The sequence below is a fragment of the Dipodomys merriami genome, unplaced genomic scaffold, assembly GCF_024711535.1.
Source record: "Dipodomys merriami isolate MVZ:Mamm:240054 unplaced genomic scaffold, mDipMer1.0.p SCAF_3, whole genome shotgun sequence".
Classification (NCBI taxonomy): Eukaryota; Metazoa; Chordata; class Mammalia; order Rodentia; family Heteromyidae; genus Dipodomys; species Dipodomys merriami.
The window spans coordinates 116,087,527-116,108,107 of NW_027204492.1; the positions used below are offsets into that span (position 1 = coordinate 116,087,527).

At 39.6% G+C, this 20,581-nt stretch overlaps 1 protein-coding gene across 8 annotated transcripts in view; it reads left to right on the plus strand.

Annotated features, from left to right (window-relative positions):
• Arhgap6 (Rho GTPase activating protein 6) overlaps positions 1-20,581 on the plus strand; it is a 434,648-nt gene that overhangs the window by 360,394 nt on the left and 53,673 nt on the right. For all 8 annotated transcript variants that reach the window (XM_070040889.1, XM_070040893.1, XM_070040892.1 and 5 more), the window contains 3 exons: positions 11,005-11,076; positions 16,852-17,108; positions 19,962-20,157. In XM_070040889.1, the coding sequence (XP_069896990.1) occupies positions 11,005-11,076; positions 16,852-17,108; positions 19,962-20,157 (525 nt within the window). The remainder of the gene's footprint in view (positions 1-11,004; positions 11,077-16,851; positions 17,109-19,961; positions 20,158-20,581) is intronic.

The following is a 20,581-nucleotide window of genomic DNA, read 5'->3' on the forward strand; positions in this document are numbered from 1 at the left end:
TTTCTATCAGCACCTTGTCTGTACTGCTCACATTTGCACTCTCTCTCTCTCTCTGTCTCTCTCTCTTTCTCTCTCTCTCTCTCTGTCTCTCTCTCTGTCTCTGTCTCTCTCTCTGTCTCTCTCTGTCTCTCTCTCTTTCTCTCTCTCTCTCTCTCTCTCTCTCTTTCTCACTCACACACACACACAGTATAACAACAACAGCTATTGCAAGACTTTGGCATCTTAGACAAACCTTTTGTCATTGTAGTTTTTAAAATATTTTTTTGGGGTGGTCATGGGGCTTGAACTCTGGGCTTGGATGCTGTCCCTATGCTCTTCAGCTCAAGGCAAGTGCTCTATCGCTTGATTTTTGACATCTTTCAAGGATTTCAAGACTGCCCTGTTCTCCTTGTTGAGCTAGACAACTCAAAGTAAACTTGATAATCACAAAGAAAGTCCTATCCTTGAAATATGAGCAGAAGCTTTCAATTTTGAATCCTTTTCTGGGCTTCTCCATGGGTAAAATAATAAGTATTAATTGAACATTTCAAAGCCAGGCACCAGCTAGGTGCTGGTGGCTCAAGTCTATAATCCTAGCTATTCAGGAGGCTGAGGTCTGAGGATTGTGGTTCAAAGCTAGCAGGGCAGGAAAGTCCATAAGACTTTAATCTCCAATTAACCACCAAAAAAGCTGGAAATGGGGTGATGGCTCAAGTGGTAGAGCCCTCACCTTGAGCAGAAATGCTCAGGGACAGTGCCCAGGACCTGAGTTCAAGCTCAGGACTGACACGCGCGTGCGCACACACACACACACACACACACACACACACACACGAAAAACAAAGCTAGGCACCAGTGACTCACATCTATAATCTAGCTATTAAGGAGATGGAGAATGAGAGAAGCATGTTGTAGGCTTCCAGAAAGTAAAGCTCACAGACCCTTCCTTCGCCCTTAGATGGATACAGTGGCCGGCACCACTTGTACTCCTAAGTCACTTTGGGGGCTAAGAACTGGAGAATCTTGCTTCCACACCAACCTGGGCAGAAAATTCCATGAGACTCCATCTCCAAGAGAGATGGTTACATTGCAGGCCCCCGTTACCCCAGAAACAATGGGAAGCGTAAAATAGACCCCATTTTTTAAAATGACCAGTAAAAACCAGGGCTGGAAACATCACTCTGCTGTTGTTGCATCAGTTCAAACCGCAGTACTGCAAAAGTGATTAAATGCTGTATGGCTCTTGAACCCATCAGACTTTGCAGATTAGTTGAAGGAGTAATCTCTTTTCTGAGTCTTAAGACTGCTGTAGGAGCAGTAATGCCAAAAGCTGTTATTATAGCAACTCTGTAATCATGAGAGAACCAGCCAAAGGACAAAGTGACCCATTGATGATAACAGAGAAAAAAGATGGAAAATCACTGAATTAATGAACCATAGAACTGGCTTACCTCTGGCCTCCTTAGAAAATAAGACGATAAGTTAATTAAGCCATTTTTGTATTGAACTTGCACAATTTTCAGTCAATGCCCTCGAGATTATTTAAACACTTGATTAGTGGGTGTATACAAAATGATTATAAATGGAAAACTCTGGAAAATAGATTAAGGAGTTTTCAGAAAGAAGTAGCAACCTAAAGCTCCTGGAATAAACTCAGCCTGCTTCTTGATGTTAGAAAGAGAATTTTACTATTAAAACTCATCAAAAGAACTCATCTATGTTGCTTTGCACTGGTGGCTCACACCTGTAATCCTAACTACTCAGGAGGCTGCAAGCTGGAGGATCTCCATTGGAAGCCAAACTGGAAGGGAAGTGCACAATTTGTCCCCAAAATACCCAGCAAAAAAGTCAGGCTGATGGTTTGGGTTGGGAGAGATGGAGGGGAAGGATGGTAGAGGTAGCATTGATGAAGACGCATTGAACTCACAAACTGATATGTTCAGTTGAAACTCCTTTGTACAACTACTCAAGGATCATTTAACATTTTTCAAAAATAAATAAAAAGCCAAGTTGGAGAAGTGGCTTAAGTTACATAGTTCCAGCCATGTGAGCCATGCCGAGCGAGCTTAAGGCCCAGAGTTCAAACTGCCAGCAACACATACACACACACACACACACACACACACACACACACACACACACACACACACACACACACACACACACACACACACACACACACACACACACACACACACACACACATTCAGTCATCTATGTCCACTTATTTCTGTATTTGATGTAGTTTCTTCATAGTGTTTCAAAGGCAGAGCAAAATAGTTTTAACAGACAACATGTGGCTCACAAAACTGAAAATATTGACTGTATAGAACTGTAGAAAACTTGACCAACCCTTGATTTTAAAGAATAATATTAATATGATGGAGCAATTCATAGCTATTATCAAGGCAGTTGACCAAACAGAGTTAGGTGGGTTCTGTGGCTCATTATTTCAATGCCTTCCCTTCTTTTTTCTATGCTGTCATTAGTGGGTCACTTTGTCCTTTGGCTGGTTCCCTCGTGATTAGAGTGGCTATACTAGATCTTGGCATTACTGTTCCTACAGCAGCAGAAAAGAACAATAACTCTTTCAAGCTTGTTTTTTTGAAAATCCAGGGGCTCAGTGGTCTACCACTTGAACTACTTCTCAGCTCTTTTGTAATTATTATTATTTTATTTTTGAGATAACATCAACTTTATCTGGGCTCACTTGGAAGGACAATCCTCATGCCTCTACCTCCTGAGCAGCTGGGATTTCAGTTGTATCCCACCATATCTGGCTAGCAAGCATCTTGTTCGTAGAGAAGACTTTACATGTGCCCTCCTGGTCTTTCTTCTTCTCTTTACACTCCCTAGAGTTACAAAGCTAGTGTCCAAAGTAATATTGGAGTATGGAAATAAAGGGTGGAATTGGTTTGAAATCAGAGTCCTTTCCTGAAGCTGGGATGAAGGCTCAGCTTCCAGTACATGACTACCCAGAGACTGAGCACACAAGAAAATAGGACAGAGAAGAATTGGGATGGGTGAGTGAAGTGGAGCAGCATAGAGATGGATTTGGATTAGCAAATACTGATCTATGTAATAACAATTTCAACTTCTGGCATTGAATACAAATGATAGGGTAGAAATTATTCTTACATTCTTTTTATCTTTATTTGTATTATTCTTATACTCATTCTTATATCCATCCTTATATTTATTCAGCTTTGTCTTATCACACTGCCTTGCATGTGTCTGCTATTCAATAAGTATCTTAGAAACAGAATGGAGTACATTAAATTCAATCATTGCACATTTTTCTCCTATATCATATAGGATTGTTTCCATTGGCCCAAAGGATAGTAAAGAACAAGGAAGGAAAAGGGAAGAATTAATGCCTAGATCGTTTTCATCTAATTGCCTCATCAGACCAGTTTCTGAATCTGAGGGAGTTATTTTCATGGGAGCAACTGGGAGACATGTTTAGGAGTGACTAACACTTAAAGTTGATGGCTTAAAGGTATTTGATTGCTTTCTTCATTGTTCATTATAAACAAAGTAGGTAAGAGTAGCCTTTTACATTGATCAAAAATCACCCTCAAAGTAGATACATATACACAATTGTCTGACTTCACCTTTTCAACTTGAACTACAAACCTTAGCTTTATAATAAGTAATGATGAAACCATCATTTTTTTATAATTCTGGGGGGGGGAGAATGATACAAGGTATTTTAAAATCTTTTTTATTTCTCTACTTACCTCCTTTCTTCCTTTACACTGAAGAAAAGAGATATAGCTTAAGTAAACGGCACCAAAAGCCATTTTTTTCAGTTTTTGTATTTGGAAACTCCTGTCCCTGCAAACACAGGATACCTTCACCAAGTTAAAGAATATTGTTTTCCACTTAGGGATTGTGTGAGACAGATATAAAATCAGATGGCTGAAAGGCTAGGAAAGGAGAGGCCAGCATTTAGCTTATGAAAAGATAGCTGCCCTCTCGACACATGTGATCAGAAGCTTTTCAGAAAACAATCTTTTAACTCAAAGAATTTAAAGTTGGACAAAAATGACAAGTAACAGAATCTTCTGGAGCATAATTTGATCACGACCAGTTATTATATTAAGCAGTGATTATAAAGAACGCCTGGTCAAGGAAAAACCAGAGTTGAGCTTTTAAACCCATGGAATCCAAACCATGAGATGAGCTTCCCTGACCTCACGTTTTGACCGAATGAGGAGATGTCTAACAAATCAAATCGCGTAATGATTTTCTGTACTAGGAAAACACTTGCCTTGAGATTCAAGAATTCATGAGGGCTGGTGGTTTTTTCTTTTCTTGAATAGCCCTAAGAAAAAAATTTACAATTAATTGCCCTGCCAAAATAATTTACACAGAACTGAAACCATGTTGTTGTTGTTTTTTTTTTAGTGTTTAATTGAGCTAGAAGCATGATGACCTCCAAGGGCTGACTCCCAGGAAAGCAGTGAAAAACTCACAGAATGTTCTTATTTTCTGACCACAACTTTGTTAATTTTACCACCACTTTAACATGTAAACTGTAGGGATTAGTACATTTCACAAGTACTTTGGGGAGCTCAGCTCTAAAGAGAGCCATCTCTATTGCTTAAGAATACAATAGAATATTTCCTTTCCCAGGGAGATGTAGGAACCTTTAGAAACAGATTATGGAAATCGGAGCTCCTAAGGTACTAGCAGGACTTTTTTTAAAAAAAGAAAAACCACAATGTGTAATTCAACGGGATTTGTATCAAGGCAAACAACTTGGTCACCATGTTCCTACTTACCTTCATATCCCAGTTATGATTTATAGAAGAACTGCTAAGGAGAAAGTGTATAGACATGGAAACTTCGATAAACTATAGATTTAGTTAAAAAGCAGCCATCTGTAAGATGAAAGAACTCTTGAAGGGGATGTCACTTACATGTACACACACATACACACACACAAACACACACACATATACATATGCATACACTGAAATCCAAGGTTAAATAGATGGAAGGGCCCATTTGGGCTTGAATATTCTTTAAGCAAGTCACTCACTTTATTTTCCACCTCTGGAGTCCTAGGAAATTGGTAGAAAAAAAACTGTAGGTAGAATCATATTTCTTCATAAATTAAGGGAAATTATTATTTTGTCCCCAATTCAACCTAGTATCTAAAGGCTTAATAACTTGTAAGCATTTTCCTCTTTGAGGCTGCATATCACTTGAGCTTGGTAACAAAGGGAAAAGTCAAATCTGTTTCACATTCATGTGATTTGGGTCACAGCTTCCCTCTCGATAGACTTATGCTTTTTCTTGCCAGTCCTGGGCTTGAACTCTGGGCCTGGGCACTGTCCCTGGGCTCCTTTTCCTCAAGCCACACTTCTACTTCCGGCTTTTGCTGTGATTAAATGGAGATGAGTCTCACGGATTTCCTGTCGGGGCTGGTGACAAACCAACATTCTCAGATGCCAGCCTCCTGAGTAGCTAGGTTTACAGGCATGAGCCACCAGTGATTCTCAGGCATAAGTTTGCCCTCTGGGGACATTTGGTAATGACCAGAGACATTACTGGTTATACAACATGGGGGGGGCAGGTGGAAGGTGCTCTGCATGTAGTAGGCAGAGACAAGAGATGCTGCTAAGTATCCTACAACGTACAGGACAGTTGGCCAAGATAGAGCCTTATCTGGCTTCCCATGTCACTAGTGAGTGCCCAGGCAGAGAAGCCCTGGCACAGAGTATGCGCTTTTTTCTAGAGGGCTACTTGCCATACACTTCCTTTTTATCCAATTGTCCTCACTATTCCACTGAGCTCCTCTCATTGCCTATCAATTCCTTTGGTTTGCTTTCTCTAAGAATCTATTTTTCTGGTCAAGTAAATAGTGGGCCAGCTGTGGCTGCGTAATAGGAAAGATGGTGCCAAAGGACATTCCTTCAAACTTCCCTCAGCAGGGTTATTTTTTTTAACATTTGAATGGGCTAGAACCTTCTTTTTAGGCTCAAAATGGTGCTGGAAACTGTAAGACCTGCCCCACATAAATGGGCACTGTGGCCTATGCTGGCCTGAGGCCAAAAATCCAAGTATGTATGTCAATTCATCAAGATTTTGCATTGGGGCTCAATTTCGTTTTGTTTTGCCAGTACCAGGGCTTGAACAGAGAGTCTGGGCACTGTCCCTAAGCTTTTTTTGCACAGTATTAGTACTCTACCACTTGAACCACAGCTTTCCTTCTGGCTTTTTTTTGTAGTTAACTGGAGAAAAGAGTGTCACGGATTTTCCTGCCGGGGCTGCTGTGGACCCGTGCCCCTCATTCCTCAGCTCATGAACCGCTAGGATTACAGATATAAGCCACTAGTGCCCACTGGGGCTCAGGTTTTTATAAGTGATTGTCTCCATGGAACAGCAGTGAACAATGCAGGGCTGAATGTAACCCTTTTCTAGCCACTGTTCTGGCTCCTTGACTATGTCTATGGTAACATCAGAAGAAGGCTTTGGTCCCAGCAGACATTTAGTGATTCTTTCTTCATCCTCATTACTCAGTGCATGTGACAGCTTCCCCTGAGTGAGTTTCCATAACTGTCACAAAAATACCTGAGACAACAAAGAAGAAATGAATTATTTAGGCTGATGGCTTTTGAGGCTCTGGTCCATGGTCACTTGGCCCCATTGTGTCTGGGCCCATGTGTAGTGAAGGGAAACAGGACAACAGGAAACCTATAGTGTAGCTACGTGACTTATCTCATGACAGACACAAGAGGCAGAGAACATGTCTTCAAGGGACTGTTCTCAGAAGGCAGGTCACAGGAGCCAGCTTCCTCTCACGAGACCCTACCTCCTAGCTTAAGACTGTTGAAAAGAGATCTTTTAGCTGGGCACCAGTAAATCACACCCCTAATCCTAGCTACTCAGGTGGCTGAGATCCGAAGATCACAGTTTGAAGCCAGTTCAAGTAGGAAAGTCTGTGCAACTTCAATTAACCACCAAAAAGCCAAAAGTGGACCTGTGGCTCAAGAGGTAGAGTGTCCGCCTTGAGCAAATAAGTTCACAGACAGCACCTAGGCCCCGAGTTCAAGCCCCAGGACCACTAATTTCTTTTAAAAGCCTATGAAGCATGATTCTGCATCAGGGTACTTTGTCTGGAGAAAGAGAAACAACTGTTTTAAAAATGGAGTGCTACATGCTAGTGAATGGTCACATTGTTGATGAGACAATGTATAACATGGAAGCAGTTGGCAAGCACATCCATCAACATTTATAAAATAGAAATATTTCTATGGCATTGATAGTTGGGAAATTTGAATTTCTTTAAAAGACTAATGGTTTGATATGTCCGCAAAGAGCATGTGTTGGAAATTTAATTGTGTTTGCAACAGTATTGGGAGGTGGGGCCTTCATGGGAGGTGTTTTAACTCATGAGATCTTCAATCTTGTGAATGGATTCGTGTCAATTATAAAAGAGCATAAGGCTATAAATTGCATGCTTTCCACTCTCAGACCCACATGACACTTACCACCATGTACTGACAAAAAAAAAGCATGAAAAAGATTCAACCCCCTCAGTCTTGGACTTTTCAGCCTCCAGAACCATGAGCCATATAATTTGTTGGTGGTGGTGTCAGGGCCTGGGCGCTGTCCCTCAGCTCTTTGTGCTACCACTTGAGCCACAGCACCACTTCCAAATTTCTAATAGTCCATTGGAGACAAGAGTCTGGTGAACTTTCCTGCCCAAGCTAGCTTTGAACTGCGATTCTCAGATGTCAGCCTCTTGAGTAGTTAAGATTACAGGCATGAGCCACCAGTGCCTGGCCAGCCATATAAATTTTTATTGTTTCTCAATTACCTAGCTTGTAATATTCTGTTGTCACAGAAAACAAAGATGAATTTACATTTATATTTATCACACTCACTGTGATCCTAGGTATCCCAGGAACTAGTTGAGTATAAGCTAGTCTGTAGGGTACAGCAACTTCTTGATTCTGTTTTTTGGACTCTGGGGAAACAAAAGATGAGACATGCTTCACAAACTGCAAGCTTTTGATTTCTCACAAGGTAGACTCATGCTTGATCACCAGGGAGAAAGGAGGGAATGCACAGTTTCATTGTGCAGCTCTGGTCTTGTCCCTGAAGATTTGAAAAGGAAAAAAACATGGCATGCTAAAACATTGCATCATTTCAAATTATTGTACATCATCTGTCATTGTGTATAAGCTGTGCAAAAGAGTACCTTCGGTATGATTCCGTCTATATCAGGAAAAGCAGAACCATATTCTTTAGAGGTGGCAAAAGTACAAAGAAAGGTCAGCAGTTGATTATTACAAAAGTCAAACATGAGCCAGGCACAGGTGGCTCACACCTGTAATCATAGCTATTCAGGAGGCTGAGATCTGAGGATCATGGTCCAATTAACTTCTCAAAAACCAGAAGTGGTGCTATGGCTCAAGTGGTAGAGCACTAGCCTTGAGCACAAAGAGGCTCAGAGACATCGCCCAGACCCTGAGTTCAAGCCCCACAACCAACAACAAAAAAACCCATAAAACAGGAAATAATATGAGATAAGAAGGGAGGCACATGGACGGTTCTTAGAGTAATAACAAAAGTATATATCTGAACTGGGAACTGGGCTGGTGACTGCACAAGAGTTGGCCTCCTAATTTGTCTTTAAACCATGTGTTTGTAGTTACACTATGCACATCTTTCTGTGATATATCTCAGAATTTTAAAAGTTTCAAAATCATTCTATTTTAGGAGAAAATATCCCCTGTTGTATATATATCTTGTCTCTTTGACATTTTATTTAAAATATTAGGTTCTATCCATTATTTATTTTTAAAGTCTCTTAAGCTTTAATGGATGGTTTAGTTACTCTGCTCAGCCAAAATAAAATGTGGTTCGCATTACTAGCATAGTGGTTCATGCTGATAATCTCAGCAACTCAAGAGGCAGAAACTGGAAGGATCACAGTCCTAAGTCAGCCTGGGCAAAATGTTAGCAATACTCCCCCTATTTAAGCAAATACACTGGGTGTGGTGGCATACATCTGTCATCCCAGCTATGCAGGAGACTGTAGGTAAGAGAATCATCATCTGAGGCTTTGCCTCAGGCAAAAATATGAGACCCTACCTGAAAAATAATCCAAGCAAAAAGTAGGGTATAGCACCTGTCTACCAAATTCAAGGCCTTGAATTCAAACCCCAGAACAGCAAAAAGAAAAGAATTGTTACTGCATTGGATGATTTTTCAATTTTTATTGTTATTATAAAAGTGATGTACAGAGGGGTCACAGTTATATAAGTCAGGTAAAGAGGACATTTATTTTTGGACAATGCCATATTGGAGGATTTTTATGGGTAATGAACAAACCATTGATTACAAAATAAAAGACCCTTCAGTCCTGTTTGGAGAACACCTTGTCTAATTAGTATGTGTTGCTTTATGTGTAACTAGTAAGTCGCAACCATCTTGGGCAGTTAGATCAACTTTTGAACATTCAAGTGATGAAAGTGAGTAAGGGCTCTTCCCACTACAGCTGATTTACATAATTCTCCCTGTGCACATTTTATGACAAGAGTGAAAAGTCCTGCTGTTTTCATTTTGTGGAGAGAGAATCATGTTTGAAGTCTTTGAAAAGGAAGAGGAAATGAAGAGTGCCTGTCAGGACGCTGTTTAGACTCCAAAAATTCACAGAAAAAGAGTTGGGAGTCTTTACAGTCCTACTAGGAATGCTCATTTGGCTTGAAGAATGCTTATTCTGTCTTTTGCTGATATCAAGTCTTGTTGTTGTGGCTGTTTTAAATTTTATTTAGTGGAATCACTTTTTTAAATGTCCTGTAAAACAATTCTTATTAAACTTTTCAACTAATTTACCTTGTGGTATGGACTGCATCTCCATCCATCATTTAATCAGAATATGGATTCCTGATTCACACCTCCCGCACATTAGGCTGACAGATGCCAAAACACATTCTGGCAATTGTAAGTGTCAATATTTATATAATGACATCCCAGGAAATTTTATTGCAGCTGCCCACCATCATGAGTGGTATCTTTATTATTTAGTAAGTTAAACATTTGCTGTAAGTGCAGATGCTACCTGGAAAGAGATGCAATACTAGGAGAGATGACTAAGTCGTGGTACAGGTATACCATGGCATACTATGAAACCCCTCACACAAAAAAAATAGATCTGAATTTATGGATATTTGTCAGGCTCTACACTAGGCATGTTTCACACATTGCTTCATTTATTTAATTTTTACAAGCACCCTCAAGAAATTCTTATTTTATAAATGAAGAAACTAAGATTTGTTCCAAGTCACCTAGTTTCTAAGTGGTGCAGCAATAGTTAGACCTGAGTTCTGTGGATTTTCCCATACAGATCTGTTTTCATATCCAGTTATACAGTCCTGGTTCATGAATGTCAAAGCTGCATGTACTGCTGACTCAGTGACAGAGATTAGTTCAAGATGATGTTGATTTACATCCCCCTGGAGAACAGGAAGTGACTTAAGTAATAGTATAACTAAACTTATCTGCATATTAAAGATAAATTGCAATTAGAAGAGCTTTTCCTATACCTTCTATGGCTGAAAGAAAATATAAAGACATATGCAAAGATTTTACGAATAGGTACTATCCGAATCAGGGATATTCATGCATTTTTGGAGCTAATGTTTAAAATGTCATATTTTGAGCCAGCCACCAGGGCCTCATGCCTGTAATCATAGCTACTCAAGAAGCTAAGAGCTGAGGATCACAGTTTGAAGCCAGCCTGGGTAGGAAAGTCCATGAGATTCATATCTCCAATCAACCACCAAAAATACACAAGTAGAGCTGTGGCTTCAGTGGTAGAGCAGCAGCCTTGAATGAAAAAGCTAAGGGACAGTTTACAGGCTCTGAGATCAAGCCCTAGTACTGACACAAAAACAGTCAAATTTTGAGTGAAGTAAAAGAAAAGTCATACTCATACTCAAGTGGAATTATTGATAAGGTAAGATAACACTTGTATGTTTATTTTTATTCTTTAAATCTTTACAGATGGACAAAAGAGAAAGAAATCCTTGAGAAAGAAACTGGACTCCCTGGGAAAGGAGAAAAACAAAGACAAAGGTAAAGGACAAAATAACTAAAACAACAGAATGTAATGGGTGGATTTGGTAGAAATTTTTTTTGAAATTGCAGAGATTTATATGTTCCAACTCTATTATGTAAACTATATTTCTATGATGGAATGTCATTAAGAGCTGTTTTGGTCTGCTCTTCTATGTTTGAGTACACTGCACTGAATTAATGAATTCAGCTGGTTTGAGCAGCATGTAATTTCAGCCAACTTCATGGTTCCAATTATTCTGGCAATCAACTATGTATAAAGAGGCCCTGGGTCGGGTAGCCACAGACAGCAGCACTAACACTAACCAGCTGTCTGGCAAATCCAGACAGTTAAGCAGGGCTAGTTAGACGAGAAAGCGTTTGGATTTGTCTACCATGACTACTGGAAAGAAACAATCTCAGGCTTATGGTTTAACTAAAGATGAGCCACTCTCAGCAATTTTATGTTAGATCACAGTATGCTTAGATTTTTGCCCCATATGTTTTGGGAATTGCTGACACTCATCATACTGTTTTGTGTCTCCTTCCATGACTATTTAGGGAACTGACACTTCAGCCAGTCTTTCCGAGGTGTTTGTGGTCAGTTTTAACTAATATTCTCTAGTTATAATGGGCACCTGGGCTCCATTTGTACACTCCATTTTTTGTGGCTTGTTTTTGATGGTCTTGCTCATGATTGCTGAATGTGTGGTGGTCTAAATGTATTTTCATTTTGTGACATAATGAATGAGTGGTGAATGAGGACAGACATAGGTCTCATTTTGGAGTTCTTTTAGAGAATGAATTTCTGCTTAAAAATTAATTTAAAAAAGAAATGAAATCTAGGATTAAAAAATAAATGTGTCATTATCAGTGTCAGACAAGACTGACTCCACATCATTGATACCAGTCTCTGTGCACGTACTTTGAACAGTGCTTAAACAAATGGGATTTGGTTGAGGATATTTGGAAATAAAGTCTAGGAATGGAAAACCATTGTTTCACTTCATATAGAGTAGGGTTTCTCTCCCTTGGTTCTACTGACACTTTAGACTGAAAAAAATCTTTATGATAGAGGTTGTCCAGTGCATTGTGGGATGTTTAGCAGCATCTTTGGTCTCTGCTCACCAGAGGCCAATAGCACATCCCTTGACCAGAATATTTTCATACTTTTAGTTGGAGATCAAGAGATGAAAGTGTCACTGATTCCTACTCCTAACTGTGCAATAAAACATTTAAAAGTTCTAATTCCCAAGCTCTAGGAGTGTAGCTTAGCGACAAAGCACTTGTCTAGCAAGTACAAGGCACCAGGTTGCATCTCCAGACCTGTGAAAGACAATCCTAGTGCCTAGATCCTCACTCCAGAGTCTGAGTCCACTGGTCTATAATGGTACTTCAGGTGTGAGTAATTTTTTTATGAGCTTCCAATGTGTAAGTTCTAAACTCAGATTATGCAAGCAGAAAGAACTATCAAGCATAATTTATTACTTGAATACTGGAAATAAAAGGCTATCCAGTTGCATATGATTTCCCATATAAACATATACACATAAAAATCTATTATAAAGTTTAATTTATAAATTATGTACAATAAGAGATTGAAAACAATAACAATACTAAAATAAAACAAGTATAATGATATAGTGTGATAAAAATCATTTAAAACTAAACCAATTTCTCATTTATGGAATTTTCCTTTTAATAATTTTGTACTGTATATAACCGAAACCAGGAAACATGACATTGTAGATGGTACATAAGTAGTATTGTATTATCTTTGAACATTGTTTTAGTCTCAGAAAATGACATTGATATTGGGCTTTAAAGATTTACAGTGTAAACTTTTAAGTGATTCTTTAGAAAGTACCTATTCAAGCAAAACAGAGCAGAAGGAGAAGTTTTGCAGAAAGACATAAATACTTGCATTTCTCCACAAGATATGTGTGAGAGGTGTGTGTGTGTGTGTGTGTGTGTGTGTGTGTGTGTGTGTGTGTGTGTGTGTGTGTGTGTGTGTGTGTGTGTGTGTGTCTGATTTCTCAAATTGCATGTAAAACAGCCAAAAGCAAGAATGTGACTAAGAAAGGAAGGTCCAGTGAAGGAATTGAGCAATGTACACTAGGGCATTAGTTAGACCAAATGATTCCTACTGAGACTCAATGAAAGCTTGGCAGTATCCTGTCCTACCATACAAGGAACTGACAGTGAAAAAAAGAAGACAAAAGGCATTGCCCATCCCACTAAGGGGAGAAGTATCAGACTGCTTTATAGCAAGAGAGGTTTGCTTTTTTATAAAGTAGATTAGCTGTTTAAAAGCAAGATACACTAGACTAAAGTAAAAAATAAAGGCATCTTTTTCCATGCTTAAAACCTTGTTCACGTCAATACTGGAGCCATCGTATGGGTGCCCTAGGGACCAGAGCAGGGCAGTGGTGCTGGTCCTCTCGAGCATGGTTATAATTGCTTCACATTATTTCCTTCCCATTGACTATTAGCAGTTGAATTCCTAACAGCTGCACATGTGAAAAATGATCATCACTTGAATCCAAGAGTGAAAGAAGGAAAACAGGAAACTCTAAGTGACCTTTTGGGTTAGGCCATCTAAAAATAAAGAGGAACAGTTTTTTTTTTTAAGTTGAATTACTTTCCCAATAAAAAAAAAGTGATTCATAGTTAATATGAATTGGGTCCTATCAGAGTGAATCATGTCCTACATAATATTTAACTTCCTTGATATAATACAACAGATCATGTGACACTTCTGTATACCTCCTGCCATTTAAACAGTGCCTACAGAATTTTTTATTGTTACAGACAATCAATTGGGGATCAAATTCAAGACTGACACTAGTTTGGGAAACAATTTTCATACCAAATAGTTCCAGTTCCTTAATTTCTCTAGTTTAATTACTTGACTAGCACAAACCTGTTTTTCAAGACTCTCAGAACTTTGCAAAGTGCCTTTCTTATTTCAAAAAGCAATTAATTTGTGGGAAAAAGGTTAAAACTACTTATGTTGTTCCAGTTGCTATACTTCCTAGTCAGAACATATTTCATTAGGTTTTGCTATAGGAAAATTCTAGGAGATAGTCTCCTCTTCCCCAAATATATTAGATTTTTGCTTTATATTTATCAGCATAAAATATGACGTAAGTTTAGTTTGGGAAGTGTATTGCTTCATTTTCAATAAGATCACATATATTGTACTCATATATGAACATGTCATGATGAAACCCCTTGCTGTGTACAATCTGATATATACCAATAAATATAGCAGTAGAAGAATTGAGTATCACTGGTTATCACTAAAAGTTCTCTAAGGAAATATTGAATGACCTCATTGAGTGCTATTACTTGAGAAAAGAGAACTAAGAGGAGTGTGGTTCTAGTCAAGGGTAGAAAGGAAGCAGCTCAGACAATGACCATGTGGCTCACAGCGCATGTGCATACATGAGCAGACACATATTACCTGACACATTATCACTCTCTTTTTCTTGTTACTCTGCCCCATCTATTTGTATATATGTCATGTAGCTGTCAAAGTTTTTTAGGAATATACAACTATTTGTGCCAGTGAGATAGCACATCCTGTGGTCAAGTGCTAGCTCCTTGGCTTCCTAATTCTGTTAGTAATAGAAATGTAGAATAGCCTTATGTCAGTAATGAATGTTGGCTCTTCCTACAACAGCCACATTCATCCCTCCAAGGAGAAACCCCAAATTGTTTTCTGTCATATGTTACCTACTGTGCTGAAGCAGAAAACACCTCTCAAAAATCCCCAAGTGAAATTAAGGGGTTTTATTCTGCTACAACCCCAGGTACAGGCCTTTATAGTTGTATTTCTGCTCTTAACACAGACTTGGCCATTACTCTGGTTTAAAATGTTGCCATAAATCAAAGAGGAAAACCTTTTAAAGGCTTTTCCACCTGATTTCATATTAGCTTTTTGTTCAAAGAACAAACAACTTCAGTTATTTTCCTTTGATCATTTTTTGCTAGAAGACATTTTATTTTTCTAATTTAATTTTATTGTCAAGGATATACAGAGGGGTCACAGTTAGGAAGGGGGGTAACAAGTTCAACAAGAAATATAGTGAGCTCACTACCTTGACCATTCTTGTTTCATTCGTAGAGCTTAAGAAAAAACAAACAAGGAAGAAGCTAGACTCTAATTTGCTTCTCCTAGGAGACCTAATTTTGAAATTAACAGGAATAATATATTTGAATAATTTTTTAAATACTTTAAGCAACTTGCCAGTAGCTCATGCCTATAATCCTAGCTACTCAGGAGGCTGAGATCTGAGGATTGGGGTTTGAAGCCAGACAGAGAAGGGAAGCCCAGGAGACTCCTCTCCAGTCAACTACTTTATAAAAAGCTGTGGCTCACATGGAAGAGCATTAGCTTTGATTTCTTTATATATGGTGTATACAAGCGTATATCTTCAGGAGGGTTGGGGATGTACAAAACTCGAGGGAAAAAGTGCAGCAGTGGAGCTCACTGGACACAGATGAAAGTGAATTATACAACTGGTGTGGAGAGATGGGAGGGACAGACTGGGAGAGAGAGTGAGGGCACAGATGATACTGTATGAAAGGAAGTGTACTCATAACCTGACTCATGTCATTTTAATCCCTCTGTACATCACTTCTATAATAATAAAGTAAATTAATTTTTTTTAAAAAGGCTGAGGGATATTGCCCAGGCCTTGAGTTCAAGCCCCAGGACTGGTACCAAAAAGAAAAAAGAAAAATGCTTTTAACTATGGCTCTGTACTGTTGCCAATGAAATACCTGAACCTGAGACTCCCATGGGTTTTCAGGAGGGATTTATTACAGAGATGCAGAAAGTAACTCTATGTATATCTCCAAATAAAGCCATACACTTCTGCATTATGTCATTTCTCCAAAATTGCCTCTAAAAGAGAATTTAACAAATCATTTCACAGACCTCCCTCTAGATATAGTGTGGTAGAATCTACTTCTTCTTGTGGCCAGCAGGATGGCTGGGCTATATATAGATCATGAAGGTGACAACTTCACAGAACTGACTGGAGATAGGATATGGGGACAAGAAACACAATAGGAAAAAAAAAACGCCAACATCTTCCCATAATACTTCTAAGTTCTCCTCTGCTGCTTGAGTTATCCTTGTATGTGCTATTTTTTATGGACAACCTCAAAGCGTATCCAATTAACTGGATTCTTGTGTTTGCTTCAAACATCTCTCTTATTATACATGACAGTCACTGTATTATAATTATTTACATATCTGACCTTGCACTCCTTAACTCCATCTTACATTCTGAACTCAGCACTATCGTGCTCCCTAACCCCACACATTGTGAAGTTTGCTGTGGTATTCAGTAGGTGTCCAATGAATGGGACAATGCAATGCCCTGAGCACTTGTAGCCTTCCGAGGCTTCTCATTCCTGTAGACTAAAGATTGTGAGTTGGTAAGCCTGTGTGTTCATCAGCATAAAGTATTATTTACATTTTATCAAAAAGTCATACTTCTCTCTAAAGCTCTTCCCTTTAAAACAGACTTAAGACCCATGGACAAATGCTAGAGATCTAGATTTGCAAACTGTGTGTTGATCCCTCCCATCTTTCTTTATCAAAACTGAAATTTTGGCTATTCTATAAAACACAAAGCCAACTCTGTGTGTTTATTGATAATTATCCAGAAAACAACCATTTGAATATGTCTGCCCTTCAGTGTGAGACATGAACAAGAGTCTTCACTGGTCTAGATCATCTCTGAATGCAAATATCTGGGGGTTTTATTGTTGTTGTTGCAGAATTCATCCCACAGGCATTTGGAATGCCCTTATCCCAAGTCATCGCCAATGACCGGGCCTATAAACTGAAGCAGGACTCTCAGAGGGAGGAGCAGAAGGATGCATCTGATTTTGTGGCTTCCCTCCTCCCATTTGGAAACAAAAGACAAAACAAAGAACTCTCTAGCAGTAACTCATCTCTCAGCTCAACCTCGGAAACGCCAAATGAGTCGACATCCCCAAATACTCCCGAGCCGGCTCCCAGGGCCAGGAGGAGGGTGAGTTGGCCAAGATTTCTTCTGGTGTATAAGGCTCTTCTTTGTGCCTTTGTTCATATGAAAAATGGCTATGTCATTTGTGTCCATTCCATTCAGGGAGAAGTTGGCACAGCCTCAAATCTTTCTCTGACTCCTGTTAAACCTGCCAGGTGTCCCTCCTCATTACAACCATACCCCATGCTAAATACCGCCCACCATTGCCATCTCCTGCTGGCTTACCAGATTTGCCCATCGGTTTTTGTTCATTTCTTCACTATTAGTCTGAGAATATACTCGGACAAATGAATTGGTTGTGGATCTTCATATACAACAAGAATTTTCCTTATCCACGCAGCACTTTTTTCCCTTGGCACCATAGAATCCCCTACATAACAACTTTCCGATAAATATTATAAGGATATTGTACCAATTATCGAGTAAGCAGTCTGTCTAGACACAGTGTTATTTGCCATTTCACATGTCAAGCCTATATACCTGAAGTTTTTTAAAGCAGATTGGCTGGCAATTGGTGGAATAAGACAAGAATAAGTAAGTATTTCTAAGACTTCCTACATCACTGAGACATCTCTTCTCTTCTCTATCTTCTGGCCTGAATGCCCTGAGTCTTGGACACCAAGCATTGAACATGGCCCTAGTTAACAGTGCAGACACACCCCCAATTAAAACTCATTTTGATTAATTAGTTAATTATCTTTACGTAGTTGTACAAAGGAGGTGTGATTTAACAAAGCACTATATGAATGCAATGCACCTTGATCTGTGTCACCCCTTTCTGTCATCATTCTCTGTCATCCCCCTGCTTTGACCCACTCCTTTCCTTAAACTTCTCAATTTTGTGGTATATTCAATGAATTCTTGACTACATCTTTCCCCCTCCTTGTTTATTGTCTACCTCTTTCTCCTTGGCCCCACCGCCCTTGAATGTTCCCATTTCTTGTTGCTTATTTGGGGGGGGGGGGTTTGTGTGTGTGTGTGTCTGTGTGTCTGTGTGTCTGTGTATGGTCGTGGGGCTTGAACTCTGGGCCTGGGCGCTATCCCTCAGCTCTTCTACTCAAGGTGAGCACTCTACTGCTCAGGCCACAGCGCCACTTCTGGTTTTGTGAGTGGTTTATTGGAGATAAGAGTCTCACGGGGGCTGGGAGGATGGCTCAGTGGTAGAGCGCTTGCCTTGCATGTCTGAGGCCCTGGGTTCGATTCCCCAGCACCACATATGCAAAAAAAAGAAAAAAGCCAGAAGTGGCGCTGTGGCTCAAGTGGTAGAGCACTAGCCTTGAGATGAAGAGCTGAGGGACAGCTCCCAGGCCCAGAGTTCAGGCCCCACGACTGGACCCAAAAAAAAAAAAAAAAGAGTCTCACGGACTTTCCTGCCCAGGCTGGCTTTGAACCATGATCCTCAGATCTCAGCCTCCTGAGTAGCTAGGATTACGAGCATGAACCACCGACGCCTGGCTATAGGCCCATCCTATCTGCCACTAATCTTTGTTTCTCTGGGCCTGGCTCACTTTACTTAATGCAATTCTTTCCAAGGCTTTCCATTTCCTTGTGACTGGCACAATATCATTCTTTTCAATTGATGAGTAAAATTTCATGTGCATGTGTGTGCGTGCATCACATTTCTTAATCCATTTGTCCATTGAGGTGTACCATAGCCAAAATATGGAAAAACCACTTTCTTAGCATTCAGCAGTTTATCCAAAGTAGAGAAGAGCCTGAAACTCCATTGACTCTTGTGGTATTGATGATGATTAAAAGTGAAAAAATGAAAAATATATGGAATACCTGAAGTTGTTTAAATTTGTTATAAATTTGTAAAAATACCTGAATTTGTTCTCTCCAAGCTTGTCTCTCACATTGTATATAAACCTGTATGATAGCAATGCTGAAAATCAAAATTTGAGCTTTCTGAGCATCTAGGGCCTGAGCAATCTTAGATTCCTTTTTTCCTCACCAGGCTGTTAGTATATCAGCAACCAACCACTTACTGTGGGCTTCATCAAGGATGGATGGCTATCGCATATGCATACGAGGTCACCATTCCTAACATGCCAGCCTGCATTTTATCTGTCAACACCTCGTCTCTTTGTTGAGGGTTTTCTCTGATGGCCAGAAATTTCTAGTACATGCAGACGGAAGGTTGTAAACACCTCACAGCCTATATCAGAGGCTATCTGTCATTAATCAATGTTTCTTGAGACTTGGTATATCAATACCTAGTTCCTTCACACATTGATAGGACGAATTCTAGGTGCATTATCTACACTGTCTTGCAGAATTCTCCAGGGAAACTGAGCTCCAGTGGTCCACAGTGCTCAGAGGATTCATAACACTCCCTACCTCCGTCTCATTTCCCCACTCACTTAGATGTGTCCTGGGACTACCTCTAGTAAAATGCTTTGTGCTGTTTCTGGGGAAAATGAAACTAAAACTGTTTTATGCAATCTTCCTATTTTAGAAATCGTTTTATTGTCATAGTTGAGGTGTTCTTTTTATTCACAAGATTTCACTGACTTTACCTTATTCACTGGGTATGTATTTTTTCTTGTTTCAAGAAATGAAGTCTTAGAGCCAAATACTTCGTTTTGTTTCCCGTGGCTGATCTTCCATTTGAAAACTTGTGTCTCTTGTTGAAATTAGAATTGCCAACACCTTGCTTACCTTATTTAGATTTCCTAACATTCTCAAAAAGCCTTTTCTATTAACATATAAGTAGCACAATTAAGCACAATTAATTACATTACGCAGTTTCCTTTTGAGAACATTTGTCATGAGTACAAGTAGCTCTTGGGTGATGTCTAGAAGTAGCTTTTTTGCTTTTCCCTATCTGTCTTCTTCACATCTGCGTGTCATTTGCAGGGTGCCATGTCGGTGGATTCAATCACTGATCTGGATGACAACCCATCTCGACTACTAGAAGCTTTACAGCTCTCCTTGCCTGCGGGGGCTCAAAGTAAAAAAGAAAAAGCAAGAGATAAGAAACTCAGTCTGAATCCTATTTACAGACAGGTCCCCAGGCTGGTGGACAGCTGCTGTCAGCATCTGGAGAAACATGGCAAGTAGACTGGTCTGCCACCCATCACTCATTTAAGCATTATTTGTTTAAGTACCAAATTTCAATTCTCTGTTTCTTTCATTGGGCTTGAAACCAAAATGCCCTTTGTGAAAAAAGGATATCAATGTAGATGCTTACCTAAAGATGTCTGGGCTCCGCAACTTTGTTGTGGGGATGGGGATGGACATTATTTGGACTATTTGGTCCCCAAGAGTCTTAAAAATGCTCCTGGCAAAGCAATTAAGTGTTAAGTCTATCCCTAGGAACCCCATTCAAGCTGAAGGGCTCTGGAGAGATAGAAGCAACAAATGAGTCTGGGAGCTGTTCTCAAGTTATACAACACACAAACTGATAGCCATTACAGGGAAAGGAAATGGAAAGACCAAACAAAAATCACATTAAGTGAAGCAAGCCTGACCCAAAC